This window comes from Oncorhynchus kisutch, linkage group LG2 (assembly GCF_002021735.2).
Source record: "Oncorhynchus kisutch isolate 150728-3 linkage group LG2, Okis_V2, whole genome shotgun sequence".
Taxonomy (NCBI): domain Eukaryota; kingdom Metazoa; phylum Chordata; class Actinopteri; order Salmoniformes; family Salmonidae; genus Oncorhynchus; species Oncorhynchus kisutch.
In genome coordinates, this window is record NC_034175.2 from 7,813,276 (window position 1) to 7,835,380 (window position 22,105).

Here is a 22,105-nt window from a genome sequence, read left to right on the forward strand (position 1 = left end):
TCTCTCACTCTCTTTCTCTCTCTCTCCTCCTAGTTCAATACTAAAGTAGACTCAGCACAAAGTGTAAGCATGTCAAACACAATAAAGCATGAAGTTACACTATCTTCCGTCTGTCTGTCTTAGGAACTACACTTTCATTACTATGTGGATTTGTATTGATATAATCAGTGGGCAAACTTCTGAGTACATTTTAACAACTTGAGGGATGTGCAAAATATTTATTTGGGTTTCATGTTTGATCATATTAACATACAACTATAGTATGTAGGCTATATACCGTACTAGCCATACATCCTGGACAAAGTTCTGAAGGACTCTGCCCCACACTGTAATTTGCAGTCATGAATTAAAGCCTAGGTTTGCAATATGTTTTAAGTATGGGGTAAATTATGAGGTAGCATATTTTCAATGCCCTACATACACACATCAAGCAATGGAAGGATTTGACCTGTTATTGGAACTGTGCAGCAGCTTACTCTGTTTGCTGTGCAGCAGCTTACTCTGTTTGCTGTGCAGCAGCTTACTCTGTTTGCTGTGCAGCAGCTTACTCTGTTTGCTGTGCAGCAGCTTACTCTGTTTGCTGTGCAGCAGCTTACTCTGTTTGCTGTGCAGCAGCTTACTCTGTTTGCTGTGCAGCAGAGGGCATCAGTGAGTTGCTCCATCAGTCTGTCCTTCTCCATTCACTTTGATGTCATTATTAGTAGATCAACAGGGCATTCTCCCTCCATATTAAGGCATACATAAGATACATGTACATAAGATTAACAATGGCTGTTAACAGGAACAGTGGAAATCGATTATCAATTATCCATCCATTCTTGAGACAGTCAGAGATGTTGTGCTTATCTTTTCTCCCAGCGTCAGGAGGACATGGTTCTCTCCCGCTCTCTCTGGCTGTACCCGGAGCTCTGACATCCAGCGTCAGGAGGACATGGTTCTCTCCCGCTCTCTCTGGCTGTACCCGGAGCTCTGACATCCTTTCACTCCTTTATTTGTATCTCTTCTTCTGTTTCACTTCATCTGAGGCCCCTAACCAGGCTGCTCCACCTTCAAGATAAATGTTAGATAGGAATATATACAGTTCAAGTCGGAAGTTTACATACACTAAGGTTGGAGTTATTAAAACTCGTTTTTCAACCACTCCACAAATTTCTTGTTAACAAACTATTATTTTGGCAAGTCAGTTAGTCTACTTTGTGCATGACACAAGTAATTTTTCCAACAATTGTTTACATACAGATAATTGAAATTACAATTCATGGTATCTAAATTCCAGTGGGTCAGAAGTTTACATACACTAAGTTGACTCTAAGCCTTTAAACAGCTTGGACAATTCCAGAGAAGTATGTCATGGCTTTAGAAGCTTCTGATAGGCTTATTGACATCAATTGAGTCAATTGGAGGTGTATCTGTGGATGTATTTCAAGGCCTACCTTCAAATTCAGAGCCTCTTTGCTTGTCATTGTGGGAAAATCTAAAGAAATCAGCCAAGACCTCAGCAAAAAAATTGTTGAACTCCACAGGTCTGGTTCATCCTTGGGAGCAATTTTACGCCTGAAGGTACCACGTTCATCTGTACAAACAATAGTACGCAAGTATAAACACCATGGGACCACGCACCCGTCATACCGCTCAGGAAGGAGAAGTGTTCTGTCTCCTAGAGATGAATGTACTTTGGTTTGTACCAAAATACAAAGGTTTGTACTTTTTGGAGAAATGTCCGCTGGTCTGATGAAACAAAAATAGAACTGTTTGACCATAATGACCATCCTTATGTTCGGAGGAAAAAGGGGAGGCTTGCAAGCCAAAGAACACCATCCCAACCGTGAAGCACGGGAGTGGCAGCATCATGTTGTGGGGTTGCTTTGCTGCAGGAGGGACTGGTGCACTTCACAAAATAGATGGCATCATGAGGACGGAAAATGATGTGGATATATTGAAGCAACATCTCAAGACATCAGTTAAAGCTTGGTCGCAAATGGGTCTTCCAAATGGACAACGCATACTTCCAAAGTTGTGTCAAAATGGCTTAAGGACAACAAAGTCAAGTTATTGGAGTGCCATCACAAAGCCCTGACATCAATCCTATAGACAATTTGTGGGCAGCACTAAAAAAGCGTGTGCAAGCAAGGAGGCCTACAAACCTGACTCAGTTACACCAGCTCTGTCAGGAGGAATGGGCCAACATTCAACCAACTTATTGCGGGGAGCTTGTGGAAGGCTACCTGAAATGTTTGACCCAAGTTAAACCATTTGAAGGCAATGCTACCAAATATGAATTGAGTGTATGTAAACTTCTGACCCAATGGGAATGTGATGAAAGAAATAAAAGCTGAAATAAATCATTCTCTTTACTATTATTTTGACATTTCACATTCTTAAAATAAAGTGGTGATCCTAACTGACCCAAGACAGGGAATCTTTACTAGGATTAAATGTCAGGAATTGTGAAAAACGTATTTGTAATAAACTTATTTGTATTTGGCTAAGGTGTATATGAACTTCCGACTTCAACTGTATGAGAGAGCGAGCGAGGGAGAGAGAGAGAGAGAGAGAGAGAGAGAGAGAGAGAGAGAGAGGGAGAGGGAAAAAGAGAGAGGGAGAAAGAGAGAGATTAGTGACCTTGCGTGTGTTACAGTAAGTGGAGAAGCCCCTGTAAAATAGTTGATTATGGTAAAGAACAGACCTCCATTCCCTCCCTCCCCCTCCTCTCTGATACTCACCCTCTCCACAGGACTGGGAGGAGACGGAACAGGAGGGGAGGTTTGGCTCTGAGACAGAATCCTCACTGTTACACAGAGAACACAACAACAACATTCACCACCGTCATCTTTTAACACTTTGGAAAGCTAATACTGAATGTAAGGTGCTATACAAATAATGTTTACCCCATAATAATGTTATCCCACACAAAGTGGTGAGGTTTCAGGTTATTGCCAAAACCATACAAACCAAAAGTGTTTATAAAAATGCATTCAGTAAACTGTATGGCTACAGCCAGTAAACATCAGACCAAGGGAGGAACAAACAGTGAGATAACATTGCTTACATTGCCCTATTTTATTTGTCTATCTCCTGAGCTTCTTTAGGATGTAGGCTACAGTACACAATTCTTCTCTTTCCGACAAACATCTTCCATAGTGTTGATTCGTTTGAAATAGGTCTTAATAACCTAAAATGCAGTAGGCATTTAGAACTCACCTTTTCGTGCTGGCAATGTGGTGTGTGTGCGCTCTGTCTGAGGGGGTGTCACTGTGAGCCTGTGGTGGAATAAGGACACACCTTTAGCTGTCTACCAAAGCCCCAGTTATCAGTGAATATGGGTTAGACTTCTTCTTTCCATTGTGATACTGTTACTATGAATTCTGTAGAGTGTGTGTATGGGGGAACTTACAGAACGCGAGTTAGAGTGGGAGTATTTGGCCAGTATATCGGAGGGCCGTAAGGGGGCTTGTGGGGAAGGGCAGTGGGAGAAGGTGCTGTGTTTGGGAGGGAGGGGTGGAGCCAGGCGAGAGCTGGGGAACTGGTACTCTTCAGACGACATCTGCATCAGAGAGAGAGAGAGAGAGAGAGAGAGCGAGAGAGAGAGAGAGAGAGAGAGAGAGAGAGAGAGAGAGAGAGCGAGAGAGAGAGAGAGAGAGGGGGGGGGGAGAAGGATGCAAGAGAAAATTACACTATGAGATGGATACAGTGAAAGAGAACCCCACACCACCCTGCTCACACCACCCTGCTCACACCACCCTGCCCACACCACCCTGCTCACATCCACACACAAGCAAACACACCCTCTTCATATAGGCCAGTTTTTTCATGACTAGCTGTACATCCTCCAGGTCATCTTCATCTTCCTCTTCCTCGCTGACAGACAGGTAAGGCTCCACCAGGATGGACTCTGTCCCTCTGATGTCACAGCGACAGTATGGGCAGGTGTGTCCATCCGACTTCTGCAACACATGGAATGATCACACTTGGTTAAGCAAAATTAACATTATCTACACATCTGTACTGTATGTTAATGTGTAGAAACTCTTGTGCCTGTGTACGTGTGTGTATTGTTGTATCAAATCAAATCACATATTTGATTTGTAGCATACTTCATAAACAACAGGTATAGACTAACAGTGAAATAGTTCCGGGCCCTTCCCAACAATGCAAATCATTGCTGTATGTCAAAAAGATCCCTGTGATGATGCAGTAATTTGGTTCCGTCAAGAGCATTCCTGAGCCGATGCATTTCCCATGCTGAAAGTACAATACCCATAATAATGTCCTTTCTGTGTGTTATTTGCATGAAGCTACACTTACAGTAAAGCAACTGGTTTAGCATATCAACTGGTTTAGCATATCAACTGGTTTAGCATATCAACTGGTTTAGCATATCAAATAGTTTAGCATATCAACTGGTTTAGCATATCAACTGGTTTAGCATATCAACTGGTTTAGCATAGCAACTGGTTTAGCATATCAACTGGTTTAGCATATCAACTGGTTTAGCATAGCAACTGGTTTAGCATAGCAACTGGTTTAGCATATCAACTGGTTTAGCATATCAACTGGTTTAGCATATCAACTGGTTTAGCATATCAACTGGTTTAGCATATCAACTGGTTTAGCATAGCAACTGGTTTAGCATATCAACTGGTTTAGCATATCAACTGGTTTAGCATATCAACTGGTTTAGCATATCAACTGGTTTAGCATATCAAATGAAGATGGAGCATTCTACTGTCGTTCACTTTGGTAAAAACTGTAGTATTCTGTTCAAATCTATTCTTGGCCCCTGAAGTGTGACTGTGACAGTGTGTGACAGTGTGTAAGAGTGTGTGACCAGGCGAGGAGTGGAAACTATAAGGGTGAGTTTCCTCAGTGTGAGTGTAGCATGAGGAGGATGTAAGCTTCGGCTCACACAGGAAGTCCTAACCCACATGTTAGGACACGATGGCCCACAATACTGCTCTATGTGCTAATACGCCGGTTCACCTACTGATGTGTAGTGGGCTGGCTCACTACAGACATTAACTGTCTGACCAAAAACCAATTCCATACAGTTAATTAACCCAAATTGGTATGTTGATGACATGTATTAATACAAGAGGATGTGGCTGGGTGATGTCAGAGACATTGTGTGAGCGAACAATGTGTGGTTTGGCTTTGAAGATTTTGTTGGTGACGTCGTCAATCACAGAGCAGGCATACCTGCCATCCTGTGAGGCAGGGTTGGCACAGCAGGTGTCCGCAGGGCTGGATGCGTGTGTCCTTGTCTCTCTCTGTACAGATCTTACACAGCTGGAAGGTACTACCCATCTCACAGTACATCTCATACTCGTCCTCTGTGACTTTGACCCTGCTTCTCTGTGCTGGTTCACACAGACTGGTGAGGTCTGGGTTCACATCACGTCCGTCAGGGTAAAGATAGCTGCAGACAAACACAACACAGAATTACACACACATTATGTAAAACAATTACAGGCCTGTGCAAATGTTGTGTGGTCAGCAGTTTGTTCACCTGCACCCGCCCACAGTGTTTAATAACCCATCAGCACTCCTGTTCCCAAGTCAAAATGTAGCTTACATTTGGTGTATCATTTTACGACAAGAAAAGCTTAGTTCTGCAGGAGTTAATATTAAGGATATGTGAGAGGCTATATACCTACTGTTAGTGTCCAGATTTTGGTTTCCATTTAACCCATCTGAACAGTAGGCTACAGTTCCTTCGACTTGCCACGGGGCTATTTGAAGTCTCCATCATGTGACTGGCGGATTTGTATATCACCTCACAGTCATCACACATAAATAACATAACCGATACTGCTTCCATCCTCTTTTACCACTTCACCAAATCTTTCCCAAACATTACACCCTTCTCTTTATTTTCAACTCTCCATTTCCCGGCTTTTCTCTTATTGAATTAAAGTCTGATATTGTCCTTTTTACCTCAGTGTATCGAAGTGAACTTTTTCTGCCAATCCAAAAAGCATTTGGCAATTGGCGTGTACACTATTTAGCTCTCGTACAGTTAGGCCCAGAAGCTTAGGCTTATGCTCTAAAGCCATTGCCGGAAGGCCTAATATAATTCAATTCAAACCTCAATGTTTGTGGATTTTTTAATGTTTTGTTTTCTCTTTATTCAACCCACCCGCCACCCAGCAATCCTTCATCCACACAATATTTAATGACCCTAAACCCACCCCACTATAACCGCGGGTACCTTTTTTCATGAGTCAACCCGGACATCACTAGTGTGTGTGTGTCAGTGGAGGCTGCTGACGGGAGAACGGCTCATAATGACCAGAACGGCGTAAATGGAATGGCATCAAACACCTGGAAGTCATGTGTTTGATGTATTTGATACCATTCCACTGATTCCACTCCAGTCATGACCACAAGCCTGTCCTCCCCAATTAAGGCTCCACCAACCTCCTGCGGTGTGTCCATGTGTGTGTTTACTTACCAGCCCTCCCTGAAGCCCTGGATGAGGGCCTGGTAGAGAGGTGTATTCTGGGGGATCGTCTGTACGATGCCGCCATCACCTGTCACATGACCAATGGCCCACTGGCCCATCCGAGTGCAGCTCAGACGGAAGATGTAGCTGGACAGAGATACAGAGTTCACATGGAAACGTCTTTACTGAAGTACATACAGATTTGACCATGAAATACAGGTAACCGGCAAAATAAAGGAAACACCAACATAAAGTGTCTTAACAGGGCGTTGGGCCGCCACGACCCAGAACAGCTTCAATGCACCATTGGAATAGATTTTTACAAGTGCAACACCATTCTTCCACGAGAAATTCAATAATTTGGTGATTTGTTGATGGTGGTTGAAAACGGTGCTCCAGAATCTCCCATAAGCGTTCAATTAGGTTGAGATCTGGTGACTGAGATGGCCATAGCATATGGTTTACATAGTTTCCATGCTCATCAAACCATTCAGTGACCTCTCATGCCCTGTGGGTGTCATCTTATAGGGGCATAGCCATAGTAGCCAAAATAATGGGCAAAATAATGGCCTGCCCAGAATTTTTGTACATGACTCTAAGCATAATGGAATGGTAATTTCTTCATTAACTCAGGAACCACACCAGTGTGGAAGCACCTTCTTTCACTATACTTTGTACCCCTCATTTTGTCAAGTTTTTCCATTATTTTGGCAGTTACCTCTACATATCTAGGTATTATTCTTTACTATCACTATAATTATTATGTCAGCATTAAAAGTAATCACTGCAGATATTATTGTAGGGTATGGTACATCTCCTCTCTTTTCTCCTGAGCCCCTCCGATCCCCCTGATCCTTCCCTTCATCTACTCTCTCTCGCCACACCCCAACCCAGTCACCCGCAAACAATCTCTCCTGTCCTCACCTCCCAGGCCGGTGCAGGTAGTTTTGGAGGCGGGCTTTGACCTGGTCGTAGGTGAGGAAGGCCATGTAGCCGGGGTGGGTCACTGCCAACTGGTTCCAGTTCCTCAGAAGAGACGTCCAGGGCTGACATGAGATGGGAGGACATATTTACTATCAGTTGAAATATGTGTTATATTTTCCACTTTGGAATGTTTTGGCTTTCTTTAGACAGTGGGGGAGAAAGAATGGGATAGACGTCTTGGAAAGTGACAGAATGCATGTTCACTGAACATTATGTGAGGTGTCTAATTAACCAGGATGTAGGGCTACTTAGAACAGGGATAACATATATGGATCACATGTACCTGGAATAGCCTGGTGAAGATGTCAAACTCGAACACTGAGATGTGGTCGTTACAGGTGAGATCTACAGTTGACTTTAGAGCCATGGACTCCATCCCCTCTTCAAAGCCATGGACCCTACGGAGATGCTGCTTAAAACTGCTCCACTGCACAATACACCTAGGAGAGAGAACGAGAGGGGGGGGAGAGGGAGAGAGGAGGGGAGGAGAGGGAGAGAGGAGGGGAGGGGAGGAGAGGGAGAGAGGAGGGGAGGAGAGGGAGAGAGGGGTGGGAGGAGAGGCAGAGAGGAGGGGAGGAGAGGGAGAGAGGAGGGGAGGAGAGGGAGAGAGGAGGGAGAGAGGAGGGGAGGAGAGGGAGAGAGGGGTGGGAGGAGAGGGAGAGAGGAGGGGAAGAGAGGGAGAGAGGAGGGGAGGAGAGGGAGAGAGGGGTGGGAGGAGAGGGAGAGAGGAGGGGAGGAGAGGGAGAGAGAGAGGAGGGGAGGAGAGGAGAGGGAGAGAGGATGGGAGGAGAGGGAGAGAGGAGGGGAGGAGAGAGAACAAGAGGAGGGGAGGAGAGGGAGAGAGGAGGGGAGGAGAGGGAGAGAGGAGGGGAGGAGAGGGAGAGAGGGGGGAGGAGAGGGAGAGAGGAGGGGAGGAGAGGGAGAGAGGGGGAGGAGAGGGAGAGAGGAGAGGAGGAGAGGGAGAGAGTAGGGGAGGAGAGGGAGAGAGGAGGGGAGATAAAGGAAGAAGGAAAGTAAGAGAGAGAAAGAGAGTGAAAGTGAGAGGAATGACAACATGCCAAAAGAAGATAAAAAATTGCAAGTGGAGGAACAGAATACTTTTCACAAGACTAGAAAAAGACTGTGCCTGCACTACCGGTCAAACCTTTTAGAACACCTACTCATTCAAGGGTTTTCCTTTATTTGTACTATTTTCTACATTGGAATCATGTAGTAACCAAAAAAGTGTTAAAAATATCTAAATATATTTTATATTTGAGATTCTTCAAATAGCCACCATTTGCCTTGATGACAGCTTTGCACACGCTTGGCATTCTCTCAATCAGCTTCATGAGGTAGTCACCTGGAATGCATTTCAATTAACAGGAGAGCCTTCTTAAAAGTTCATTTGAGGAATTTATTTCCTTCTTAATGTATTTGAACAAAACGTTTGTGTTGTGACATGGTAGGTGTGGCATATATAAGATGGCCATATTTGGTAAAAGACCAAGTCCATATTATGGAAAGAACAGCTCAAATAAGCAAAGAGAAATGACAGTCCATCATTGCTTCAAGACATGAAGGTCAGTCAATACGGAAAATGTCAAGAACTTTGAAAGTTCGCAAAAACCTTCAAGCGCTATGATTAAAGTGGCTCTCGTGAGTTCCGCCACAGGAATGGATGACCCAGAGTTACCTCTGCTGCAGAGGATAAGTTCATTATACCAGAGTTACCTCTGATGCAGAGGATAAGTTCATTATACCAGAGTTACCAGCCTCAGAAATTGCAGCCCAAATAAATGCTTCACTAAGTTCAAGTAACAGACACATCTCAACATCAACTGTTCAGAGGAGACTGTGTGAATCAGGCCTTCATGGTCAAATTGCAGCAAAGAAACCAATAAAGGACAGCAATAAGAAGAGACTTGCTTGGAGATTTTTGGTTCCAACCTGCCGTGTCTTTGTGAGACGCGGTGGGGTGAACGGATGATCTTCACATGTGTATTTCCCACTGTAAAGCTTGGAGGAGGAGGTGTTATGGTGTGGGGGTGCTTTGCTGGTGACACCGTCTGTGATTTATTTAGAACTCAAGGCACACTTTACCAGCATGGCTACCACAGCATTCTGCAATTATACGCCATCCCATCTGGTTTGGGCTTAGTGGGACTATCATTTGTTTTTCAAAAGGACAATGACCCAACACACTTCCAGGCTGTGTAAGGGCTATTATACCAAGAAGGAGAGTGATGGAGTGCTGCATCAGAGCGGCAGGGTAGCCTAGTGGTTGGAGCGTTGGACTAGTAACCGAAAGGTTGCAAGTTCGAATCCCCGAGCTGACAAGGTACAAATCTGTCGTTCTGCCCCTGAACAGGCAGTTAACCCACTGTTCCTAGGCCGTCATTGAAAATAAGAATGTGTTCTTAACTGACTTGCCTAGTAAAATAAAGGTAAAAAAAATAATTAAAAAAATAAAAACCTGATCTCCACAATCCTCAACCAAATTGAGATGGTTTGGAATGAGTCGGACTGCAGACTGAAGGAAAAGCAGCCAACAAGTGCTCCACATATGTGGGAATCCTTCATGACTGTTGGAAAGCATTCCAGGTGAAGCTGGTTGAGAGAATGTCAGAGCTGTCATCAAGCCAAAGGTGGTAATTTGAAGAATCTCAAATATAAAATATATTTAGATTTTTTTTTGGTTCTTACATGATTCCATGTGTTATTTAATAGTTTTTTCTTCACTATTATTCTACAATGTAGAAAATAGATAAAATAAAGAAAAACCCTTGAATGAGAAGGTGTTCTAAAACTTTTGACCGGTAGTGTATATACAAATAGACTGTTCCTATTTGTGGAATGTTCTGTCAAGTCCACGTCCCTTATTCAATTCTAGTTTCACTGTTACCCCACCCAACACTCACTTGTTTCCAAATGCTCGCCTCCAGAACTCTCCGGCCTCTGTCTTAGTCAGCCTGTAGGTGTCGCCTTGAAAGCTTCCCTCTGGAAACATGGCCCTCAGCTCCCAGAGCATGTGACTGAAGAGCAGGGACAGCTTGGTCAAGTTTCTCCTGTGAATAACAGAAAATAACATGAAGCTATTCTGAGCTTTTTACAATGTATCAACTAGGGTGATAAGGGTAGGCTTTCTGGTCCATAGCTTCAAATGCAACAGTGGCAGCTAGAATGAAAGCAAACTTTAGATCTCATAGACATAATGGGTATTGTACCCTCTCACAAGCAGTAATGTATCCCTCTCGTTCTCTCTCTCTCAATTCAATTCAATTTAAGGGGCTTTATTGGCATAGGAAACATATGTCTACATTGCCAAAGCAAGTGAAATAGATCATAAACAGATAATAAAAATGAACAGTAAACATTACAGTCACAAAAGTTACAAAAGAATAAAGACATTTCAAATGTCATATTATGTCTATATACAGTATTGTAATGATGTGCAAATAAAGTACAAAAGGGAAAATAAATAAACATAAATATAGGTTTTATTTACAATGGTGTTTGTTCTTCACTGGTTGCCCTTTTCTTGTAGCAACAGGTCACACATCTGGCCGCTGTGATGGCACACTGTGATATTTCACCCAATAGATATGGGAGTTTATCAAAATTGGATTTGCTTTCGATTTCTTCGTGGGTCTGTGTAATTTGAAGGAAATATGTGTCTCTAATATGTCATACATTTGGCAGGGGGTTAGAAAGTGCAGCTCAGTTTCCACCTCCTTTTGTGGGCAGTGTGCACATAGACTGTCTTCTCTTGAGAGCCAGGTCTGCCTTCGGTGGCCTTTCTCAATAGCAAGGCTATGCTCACTGAGTCTGTACAGTGTCAAAGATTTCCTTAATTCTGGTTAGGTCACAGTGGTCAGATATTCTGCCACTGTGTAATCTCTGTTTCGGGCCAAACAGCAATATAGTTCACTTAGTTATTTTGTAAATTCTTTCCAATGTGTCAAGTAATTATCTTTTGTTTTCTCTTGATTTGGTTGTGTCTAATTGTTTTGGTGTCCTGGGACTCTGTGGCATCTGTTTGTGTTTGTGGACAGAGCCGGCTTAGGTGGCTCTTCCCCAGGTTCATTTCTCTGTAGGTGATGGCTTTGTTATGGAAGGTTTGGGAATCACTTCCTTTAGTTGGTTGTAGAATTTAACGGCTCTTTTCTGGATTTGGATCATTAGTGGGTATCGGCCTAATTCTGCTCTGCATGCATTATTTGGTGTTCTATGTTGTACACTGAGGATATTTTTGATGAACTCCGCATGCAGTCTCAATTTGGTGTTTGTCCCATTTTGTGAATTCTTGGAGGGTGAGCGGACCCCAGAACTCACAAACATAAAGGGCAATGGGTTCTATAACCGATTGAAGTATTTTTTAGCCAGATCCTAATTGGTATGTCAAATTCTATGTTCCTTTTGATGGTATAGAATGGCCTTCTTGCCTCATCTCTCAGATCGTTCACAGCTTTGTGGAAGTGACCTGATGTTTAGGCCGAGGTATGTATAGTTTTTTGTGTGCTGTAGGGCAACGGTGTCCAGATGGAATTTGTATTTGTGGTCCTGACAACTGGATCTTTTTTAGAACACCATTACTTTTGTCTTACTTTTACTGTCAGGGCCCAGGTCTGACAGAATCTGTGCAGAAGATCTAGATGCTTCTGTAGGCCCTCCTTGATTAGGGACAGAAGAACCAGATCATCAGCAAACAGTAGACATTTGACTTCAGATTCTAGTAGGGTGAGACCGTTGGCTGCAGACAGTTCTTGTGTCCTCGCCAATTCGTTGATATATATATTGAAGAGGGTGGGACTTAAGATGTAACCCTGTCTCACCCCCCGACCCGGTGGAAAGAAATTTGTGTTTTTTGCCCATTTGAACGGCACACTTGTTGTTTGTGGATATGGATTTTATAATGTTGTATATTTTCCCCCAACACCACTTTCCATCCATTTGTATAGCAGACCCTCATGCCAAATTGAGTTGAAAGCTTTTTTGAAATTAACAAAACCTGAGAAGACTTTGCCTTTGTTTTGGTTTGTTTGGTTGTTTGTCAATTAGGGTGTGCAGGGTGAATACGTGGTCTGTCCTACGGTAATTTAGTAAATTGCCAATTTGACATTTGCTCAGTATGATGTTTTTGCTGAGGAAATATAAGAGTCTGCTGTTAATGATAATGCAGAGGATTTTCCCAAGGTTGCTGTTGACGCATATCCCCCGGTAGTTATTGGGGTCAAATCTGTCTCCATTTTTGTGGATTGGGGTGCTCAGTCCTTGGTTCCAAATATTGACGAAGATGCCAGAGCTGAGGATGATGTTAAAGTGTTTAAGTATAGCCAATTGGAATTTGTGGTCTGTATATTTTATCATTTACTTTAGGATACCATCAACCCCACAGGGCTTTTTGGATTGGAGGGTTTGTATTTTGTCCTGCAGTTCATTCAATGTAATTGGATTCCAGTGGGTTCTGGTAGTCTTTAATAGTTGATTCTAAGATTTGTATTTGATCGTGTTGTAACGGCAGATTTCCTCCTCTTCGTCAGAAGAGGAGTAAGGATCAGACCAAGAGGCGGCTTGGTAAGTGTTCATGATGAATTTTAATAAGAAAAGCAATGAACACTATTAAATACAAAAACAATAAACGAATATGTGACAAAACCAAACCGAACAAGTACCGTGTGGCGACAAACACACACATGGAAACAAACACCCACAAACCAACAGTGAAACCCAGGCTACCTAAATATGGTTCTCAATCAGGGACAACGATAAACAGCTGCCTCTGATTGAGAACCATATCAGGCCAAACACAGAAATAGAAAAAACATAGAAACACCAACATAGACTGCCCACCCCAACTCACGCCCTGACCATACTAAATAAAGACAAAATAAAGGAAATAAAGTTCAGAACGTGACACATGTATATATTTTTTCAGTTTGTTCTTTGTTATAAAGCCAAAAAGATTGGAGAAGTGGTTTATCCATACATCTCTATTTTGGATAGATAACTCTTTTATGTTGTTTTTCAATTTTCCCAGAAGTGTTTAGATTCTATGGATACTTCAATTACATTGAGCTGATTTCTGACGTGCTCTTTCTTTCTCGCTCTCTCTCTCTCTCTCTCTCTCTCTCTCTCCCTCTCTCTCTCTTGCTATGTCACACACACAGGTACATTCGTGCTTGTACAAACAGGATGTCACAGTCTTGCTCTTCCTGTCCTTGTTCGTGTTGTGCCGCAGAAACAGAATTTTCCGTTAGCAACTTGACCAACAACAAGACACTCAAAAGTTACTGAGTGGTTCTTCCCTTGTGTGTCTATTATCAGCCTGCCAGGGACAGTAACGATCTGGCCATAAACCTCTTACTGTGTGTTCCAATCTCTGTCTCAACCATTCTCTCATCTCTCTGGCTGTACGGGCAGTTGAGAGCAGGACTGAAGTTTCCATCCTTAACTAACCTGGTTGACCATGTTCATTTCTTACTTTCCACCACACTCATTCACTGCATCCTGTCTACAGTTGAGCTCAATGGTGTGTGTAAAGCATAGCAACTTCTTATTGGAAAGAAAGAGCTCACATGGCATTGTTACTGTATCTACAGTATGTGTGACAGTACTATATGCCTGCCTCTCACTGCAGACCAACAAGGCGACAGTGCATGTGGCATAGTTACCGGTAGACTGTTATCACTAATGTAATATACAATATCTACCTTATAGCTGTTACTTATTGTTGCAACAATCGTGGTTAATTGCACTTGCAGGGACTTGCCACTGCTTGTCAAAGCCAAAGCAACACTACATTGACTCAATGGCAATTTCCCTGCCATTGAATTTAGCTTTATAGCAAACTACGGCATTTTACCCAGGCGTGGGTGGTGTGTGAAAACGTACAAGAACAGAGAAACGTCTATATTTGTTTGTGTGTTGCTTTCCATGAACAGAGAAGGGTTTGAAGGAGAGTGTGGGCGAGTAGGAAGTGTGAATGGTTATTTCATTGTATGTGAGTGTTATTTTATATAAACTAACAATAATCTGCCTCTCTCAGTTGTTTTATTTAAACTTGTGTTATGACATGGCATAATGCAAATTGATGTGATTTCATGATGCACACATTCAGTAGATTCAGAGAGCAAAATACGGACGACACGGAGCGAAGGGAATAACACTTGTGTTAAGACTTGCCAGTCCTGCTGTACTGCATTGCACTGAACATGCATCTGTAGCCAAGCCCTGCTCTTCTTACCATTAGTGAGATTCAGCATTTTGGAAAAATTACACATAGCTCATAGCTTTTTCTTGACTTCACAGATTATACAGACCTTTCTGTTTTATTGTAAAATGTGTTTAGCGTTAGTGGGTCAGATTCCAGAAAATGATGTCATGGCTTTAGAAGCTTCTGATAGGCTTATTGACATAATTTGAGTCAATTGGAGGTGTACCTGTGGATGTATTTCAAGACCTACCTTCAAACTCAGTGCCTCTGCTTGACATCATGGGAAAATCAAAATAAATCAGCCAAGACCTCGGGAGAAAAAAATTTAGACCTCCATAAGTCTGGTTCATCCTTGGGAGCAATTTCCAAATGCCTGAAGGTACCACGTTCATCTGTACAAACAACAGTACGCAAGTATAAACACCATGGGACCACGCAGCCTTCATACCGCTCAGGAAGGAGACGTGTTCTGTCTCCTAGAGATGAACATACTTTGGTGCGAAAGGTGCAAATCAATCCCAGGACAACAGCCAAGGACCTTGTGAAGATGCTGGAGGAAACACGTACAAAAGTATCTATATCCACAGTAAAACGACATAACCTGAAAGGCCGTTCAGCAAGGAAGAAGCCACTGCTTCGAAACCGCCATAAAAAATCCAGACTACGGTTTGCAACTGCACATGGGGACAAAGATTGTACTTTTTGGAGAAATATCCTCTGGTCTGATGAAACAAAAATAGAACTGTTTGGCCATAATGATCATCGTTATGTTTGGAGGAAAAAGGGGAGGCTTGCAAGCCGAAGAACACCATCCCAACCATGAAGCATGGGGGTGGCAGCATCATCATGTGGGGGTGCTTTGCTGCAGGAGGGACTGGTGCACTTCACAAAATAGATGGCATCATGAGGACGGAAAATTATGTGGATATATTGAAGCATCATCTCAAGACATCAGTCAGGAAGTTAAAGCTTGCTCACAAGCTTGCATCCAAATGGACAATGACCCCAAGCATACTTCCAAAGTTGTGGCAAAATGGCTTAAGGACAACAAAGTCAAGGTATTGGAGTGGCCATCACAAAGCCCTGACATCAATCCTGTAGAACATTTGTGGGCAGAACTGAAGAAGCATGTGCGAACAAGGAGGCCTACAAACCTGACTCAGTTACACCAGTTCTGTCAGGAGGAATGGACCAACATTCACCCAACTTATTGTGGGAAGCTTGTGGAAGGCTACCCGAAACATTTGACCCAAGTTAAACAATTTGAAGGCAATGCTACCAAATACTAATTGAGTGTATGTAAACTTCTGACCTACTGGGAATGTGATGAAAGAAATACAATTTGAAATAAATCATTCTCTCTACTATTATTCTGACATTTCACCTTCTTAAGATAAAGTGGTGATCCTAACTGACCTAAGACAGGGAATTTCTACTCGGATTAAATGTCAGGAATTGTGAAAAACTGAAGTTGAAATGTGGTGTACGTAAAACTTCTGACTTCAACTGTATAAGTGAGAAACATTTGTTTAATTTTGTACTTTGAGTAATTAACAAATGTAAGAAACAATATTAAAACATTTCCAAATTTATAAAGAAGATACAATATTTACATAATTTTGCTCATGATTGTCTTTAAAACACCACCCAGAAACGTCTCAGAGAACCACACTGCCTTTCTCCATGGCCCGTATATTCCAGAGAGTTGTTGCGATCACCCAGTTTCACCCAGTTACCATTAGCATGATAAAGCCTCAGGTCCACTCCATTGTCTCTCTGAGACATTAGTAGTCTCAACAGAACAGTCACTCAGATACATTTCTTCCCAAAATATCCACCTTAAAAACTGCACAACTACTAAATAACTAAATGTAGCTGCAGTAGAACCTAAATGCCATGTTGATTTTGTGTTTATGTTTTAAGACAGCCGACTTGAGGAAACTGTGAATGTTCATTTTTGTGAACTCCATGTGGTTCAACTAGTAATTCAACCACATTTAGCAGTAGCTTGGTGGTAGTTGAACTCAATTCAAATATTGGTAGTGTTTTTAGTAGTGAATTACTTTGTTGTAATGTTGTGATGTAGCTAACTATTGGGACTAGACACTTTATTTGGAAAAGGAAAATAATATATAGGTGTAGTAGGCAATCATTTCCTTCCTTTTTCGGCATCAGACCCAATTCTCACTTGAAACATAGTTTTGTGTGTAATAGGCTTGATTACACATTCTGTTAACATATGATCCCAAAGTGATCTGTTCTTGCAATTTGTAGTCTATGACATTTCAGAATTAGATTTATTATGGATGTAGTGAACTACACTGAGTGTACAAAAGATTTAGCTCTGGCAAGGTGAATCCAGGTGAACACTATGATCCCTTATTGATGTCACCTGTTAAATCCACTTCAATCAGTGTAGATGAACGGGAGGAGACAGATTAAAGAAGGATTTTTAAGTCTTGAGACAATTGAGACATGGATTGTGTATGTGTGGGTGTGGGTGAATGGGCAAGACTAAATATTGAAGTGCTTTTGAACGGGGTATGGTAGTAGGTGTCAGGCTCACTGCTTTGAGTGTGTCAAGAACTGCAACGCTGCTGAGTTTTCACGCTCAACAGTTTCCCTTGTGTATCAAAAATGTTCCACCACTCAAAGGACACCCAGCCAACTTGTCACAACTGTGGGAAACATTGGGGTCAATATGGGCCAGCATCCCTGTGGAAAACTTTCAACACCCTGTAGAGTCTATGCCCCAAAGAATTGAGGCTGTCTGAGGAACACCTTTCTTCAATATTAGGAAGGTGTTAGGAAGGTGTTCCTAATGTTTTGTACACTGTGTCTATATTGGGAAATATTTCATAGTTTAGAATTGCTAAACAAAGTTCTCTGTACGGACTAAAAGTCTTGTTTTGTCCTGACACAGTATGAGCATCTGGCATTGCCAAAAGAGCTTGGCAGGCTTTATGTAAAGTTATTGTGGAGTGTGTTTAAGATTTTTATTTGGGGTTACAGACTATCCTATATAGTCATTTACTTGTGATTATAACTGACAAATCTAATAAACAATTAGAAAATGAGTTCTCAGGGTTGGCAATAGGTCTGTGCTAGATAACAAAATGACACTATCGACGTCGTGACGAGCATCATGTCTCTCAGCATGGACTGAAATCTCCCCCTTGCCCCTTACATGGCACAAAACGTATACAGCCTGTCTGCTAGACTATGCACTACAGACAGGATATCACTGTAAGCTTGGGCCCGACAAATTGAGGCGTGCAAGTTAATATTTGGAAGGTATTCCTAATTTTTTATACATTCTGTAGTAAACTATATTTTCTTAACGGTAACTTCAGTGTAGCTTAATTTCTTCCAGTGTAGAGTAATTGGTAACTTGGTAAACTATATTTTTAGAGTAGCTTCCCCAACACTGACAAAGCGTATGATAATTGGATTATGCGCCAAATCCTAACTGGAGACACATGCAGGTAACTTTCTGAGCCGTTTGAGTTTTTACAAAGATATTGTTTACGACCCCATATATCAAGTTATGTTCGGCCCTTGTTGTTCTCTCTCACCTGTAGCTGGACATCTCCTCGAACATCTTATCACGCCCCTCTTTAAACAGCAGCACGGCCCGGTTAGTCTTATCCAGCAGGTGTCTTGCATGGATCCTCAGGTACTCCCCCTCATCCCCCCGGGGGGCCTGCCCCCTTGCTGCAGGCCCCCTGTACGGCTCCCACACCTGGGTGAGCAGCGTGGCTGTCTCTGAGACCACCTCGGGGAGGTACGGGGGGCTGTTCCTCAGGCCCAGCCTGGGGTTGGTACACAGCCGATGCAGCTTCTCCAGTCTCTTCAGGGCCTTGTCCACCTGCCGCCGGTCAGAGGCACTGGGCGGCTGGGAGGTGGATTTCAGGCTCCGGTCAGAGGCACTGGGCAGCTGGGAGGTGGATGTCAGGCTCCGGTCAGATCCTAGCCCGTTCCCCCCCGTGGCCATTGTCCTGAGGAGGGATTCCTGGTTGTGGTGTGTTAGTCCGAGTGGGATCTGTTCAGTGCAGCCTGGCGGTTTGTGTCTGGCAGCCCTATCTGTGACAGTTGAATGAGGGAGTGGTCTAGATGTCTGTCATGTCTGGCATGGACAGCTTAGTAAATGATGTCATTGTATCTTTATGGTTGACAGCTTTGGTTGAAAAGAGCACACTTTATCCAATATATCTTCACCAGTGTTCCTCAGTAATCCAAAGAATAATCCAATGAAATCAGGTAACCCAGATAGGGGCAGAGCGCCAGAATATACCATAGTCCAACAGGAATGGAGACAGCTGCTGTGGTTTAGAAAGAGTGGAGGGGAAACGTCTTGTCCAGAAAAGTGCAAACAAATAATCTCTCAAAACTGTTTACAAACAATCTCTCAAAAATGTTTACAAACAATCTCTCAAAAATGTTTACAAACAATCTTTCAAAAATTTTGTTTTTTCAAGCCTGCATTCATAAAGTCCTCACTTCATAAATCCTCAATTTCCTTGGTCAGTTCTCCAGAAGTAGCCAATATATTTTAAACAGTCTCTTTCCCGTTCAGTTTCTAAAGAGAAAGTATAAAGAGAAAACCCTGAAAGAGAGAGAGCAAGGGAGGGCAGAACAAGACAGACAAATAACCACTCACCCTTCCTAAACAATCTCAACCCCTCTCGTCCCCTTCTTACTCAACATTTTACGCTCTTGTGCCCAGGCACTATCTCTCACCCCATGTGGCGTAACTCTCTCTGATTTCATCTACAACATACTCAGATATAGACCCCAGTTTCTCTTTGCAGCACAACGGAAACTTTTGTATGTCTCAGTCTGACTCTGGCTGGCCCCTCTCTCTCTCTCTCTCTTTGTTTTGGGTCACTTGTTCATGCTCTCTCTCTCTTTGTTTTGTGTCACTTATTCATGCTCTCACTCTCTTTCTTTGATGTTCTTCCGGGTTTGCAGCCAGACAAACAGGTTTGTAGTCTTTGTGTGTGAAGGTGGAGTGAGGCTGAGATAGTTTACCTCTAAACCCAAACCTATTACTAAGAAAGGAGGGGGGAAGAGGAAACAGGGAATACCCACAAGAAGAGCGTGTCGTGTAGAGAGTGGTAAGAAAGAGAGAGTAGAGAGAGTATAGAAAGAGAGAGAGAGGGAGAGAGAGAGTAGTGGAAACGTATAGTGATTAGATGTCACTAAGATGAAGGGCACTGTGCTACAGCATGTATGTGAAGTCATTGCACTGCAGGTCAAGGCCCAGTGATGTTTAATGTGTAAAGCAGCCCTCAACGGCTGTCTTCCCTTTGTGAGACCGTGGGACCAAGCAGATTTGAACTGTTAGCACCATATTCTTCTCTGTTGTAACATTTCTAAAGGGAAACTATCTAGAGAGAACAGTAAATGCCATCCTAATGGGATAAAGTTGGAGGTGTCTAAAAACCGCCACAGACTCATGAATGCATATTTTCTATTCATTTTTGGTTGACAGGACAAAAAACACAAATCAACAGACATGATACAAATACACACTGTCAAGTGTTGTGGTCCATATTTTAATATTGTCTGATTTTGCACCTTGTCGAGACAATTACAGTTCAAGTTGAGCTCATGAATAAGTTCAATAATTTCACAGTCCCCAAATCCAGAACAAATTCAAGAAAGCGTACAGTATTATATAGAGCCATTATTGCATGGAACTCCGTTCCATCTCATATTGCTCAAGTGGACCTGGTTTTAAAAAACAGATAAAGCAACACCTCAGGGCTTAACGCCTCTCCCCTATTTGATAGTTTGTGTGTATGTACTAATATCTAGGCTACATGTGCCTTTTGTAAAAATTAAAAATAAAAACATTTCGGTAGTACTGTTCTTGAGCTGTTGTCAATTAAAGTCCTGTATTATGTCATGTTTCATGTTTTGTGTGGACCCAAGGAAGAGTAGCTGCTGCTTTTGCAAAAGCTAATTGGGATCCTAATAAAATACAAATACCAAAATATCATGAATAAGGAAATCCATTGCAGAGTGTGTGAGGCTTGCCACCCATCGTAAAAGCAACCATTCTCTTGGCTGCTGTTAGGCCTGGATATTAGGTTTAGTGTAGAGTCATCATTAAGCAGTGCACATTGGGAAGACATGGGATGTGTTAAGATAAAATGCTTGATAATGATGAAGCTAAAGTCACAGTTTACCAAATGAAGAAAACCACTATGCACCTTTCCTTTATGATTGGGTCTCTACTGCCGACAAGTGGCAGAGACTGGAACTGCATTGGCCTGGTAGAATTCTTTATAACCAGGCTATACTTACAACATCCACATGATGGAGACACTAGCAACAAGCTCACAGTCTGAGCGTGTGAGGCTGCTCACTGCACCAAAGAGATCTCCAAGTGTATGCTGCAATATTTACAGAGACTCTGGGTCTTCCCTTCATCATTCTCCAGTGCCCGTCACATTCAGTTTGTTGTCAATTTATTAGGTACACCACCCCGTTCACGAAAATGGTTCACTCCTACAGACAGTGAGCCACTGTGGCTTCTATATAAAGCAGGCAGACAGGCATGAAGGCATTCACTTACTGTTCGACTGAACGTTAGAATTGGCAAAACAATTGACCTAAGAGACTTTGAGCGTGGTATGATTGTTAGTACCAGGAGTGCTATTTCCAGTATCTCAGAAATGGCCAGCTTTTCACGCACAACAGTCAGCGGCAGTCCTGTGGGCAGAGACAGCTTGTTAATGAGAGAGGTCGAAGGAGAATGTCAAGAAACCTGCAAGCTGACAGGCGGGTCACAAACAGGGAAATAACAGAGCAGTACAACAGTGGTGTGCAGAACGGCATCTCAGAACACACATCCCATTGATCCTTGTCACAGATGGGCTTTTACAGCAGACGACCACACTGGGATCCACTCCTATCAGCTAAAAACAAGAAGCTGCTGCTCCAGTGGACACGTGATCAACAACACTGGACAATTGAGGAGCAGAAAAACATTGCCTGGTCCGAGCAGCATGAGTCCATGGCCCCATCATGCCTGGTGTCAACGGTACAAGCTGGTGGCAGTGTGGTAATGGTATGGGGAATGTGTTCCTGGCGCACGTTAGGTCCCTTGATACAATTGAGCAACTTTTGAACGACACAGCATATCTGAACATTGTTGTTGAACATGGCTAGAGGGGTCCAACCCAGTACTAGATGGGTGTACCTAATAAACTGGCCACTGAGTGTATATCTAATGACACTAGGTGGCCATGGCTCCCTTTTATGGCTGCATAATTAATTGAATTCACATCGAAATCGCAACTGACCTGTGCAATATCCATATAGCAAGAGATCCATATATCATGCAATATTTTGAAACACCAATAAGCTGTGTGTTTGTCGTCTCTCTACCTCTCCTCATGGCTGCTCCTCGCTGTTAGATTCACTAGAAGTTTGCATGCTGTTCTGTAAGGTGTAATGCAGTCAACAGATTGTTC

General features: G+C 42.7%; 1 protein-coding gene across 2 annotated transcripts; it reads right to left on the minus strand.

Moving 5' to 3' along the window:
* Nucleotides 1-203: 203 nt before the first annotated feature.
* LOC109900761 (E3 ubiquitin-protein ligase CBL) lies at nt 204-19,503 on the minus strand. Of its 2 annotated transcripts, none has more exons than XM_031802426.1 (11): nt 18,197-19,503; nt 10,327-10,473; nt 7,710-7,866; nt 7,367-7,488; nt 6,452-6,589; nt 5,197-5,416; nt 3,786-3,944; nt 3,395-3,544; nt 3,202-3,260; nt 2,724-2,788; nt 204-1,047 (listed from the first exon to the last, which is right to left on the minus strand). In XM_031802426.1, the coding sequence occupies exons 1-11, from the start codon at nt 18,613-18,615 to the stop codon at nt 989-991; spliced, it is 1,695 nt and encodes a 564-aa protein (XP_031658286.1). In that variant the 5' UTR covers nt 18,616-19,503; the 3' UTR covers nt 204-988. The 2 variants fall into 2 exon arrangements, with proteins under 2 accessions (XP_031658286.1, XP_031658292.1); XM_031802432.1 differs by having other exon boundaries at nt 204-2,514.
* Between the last annotated feature and the right edge of the window lie 2,602 nt (nt 19,504-22,105).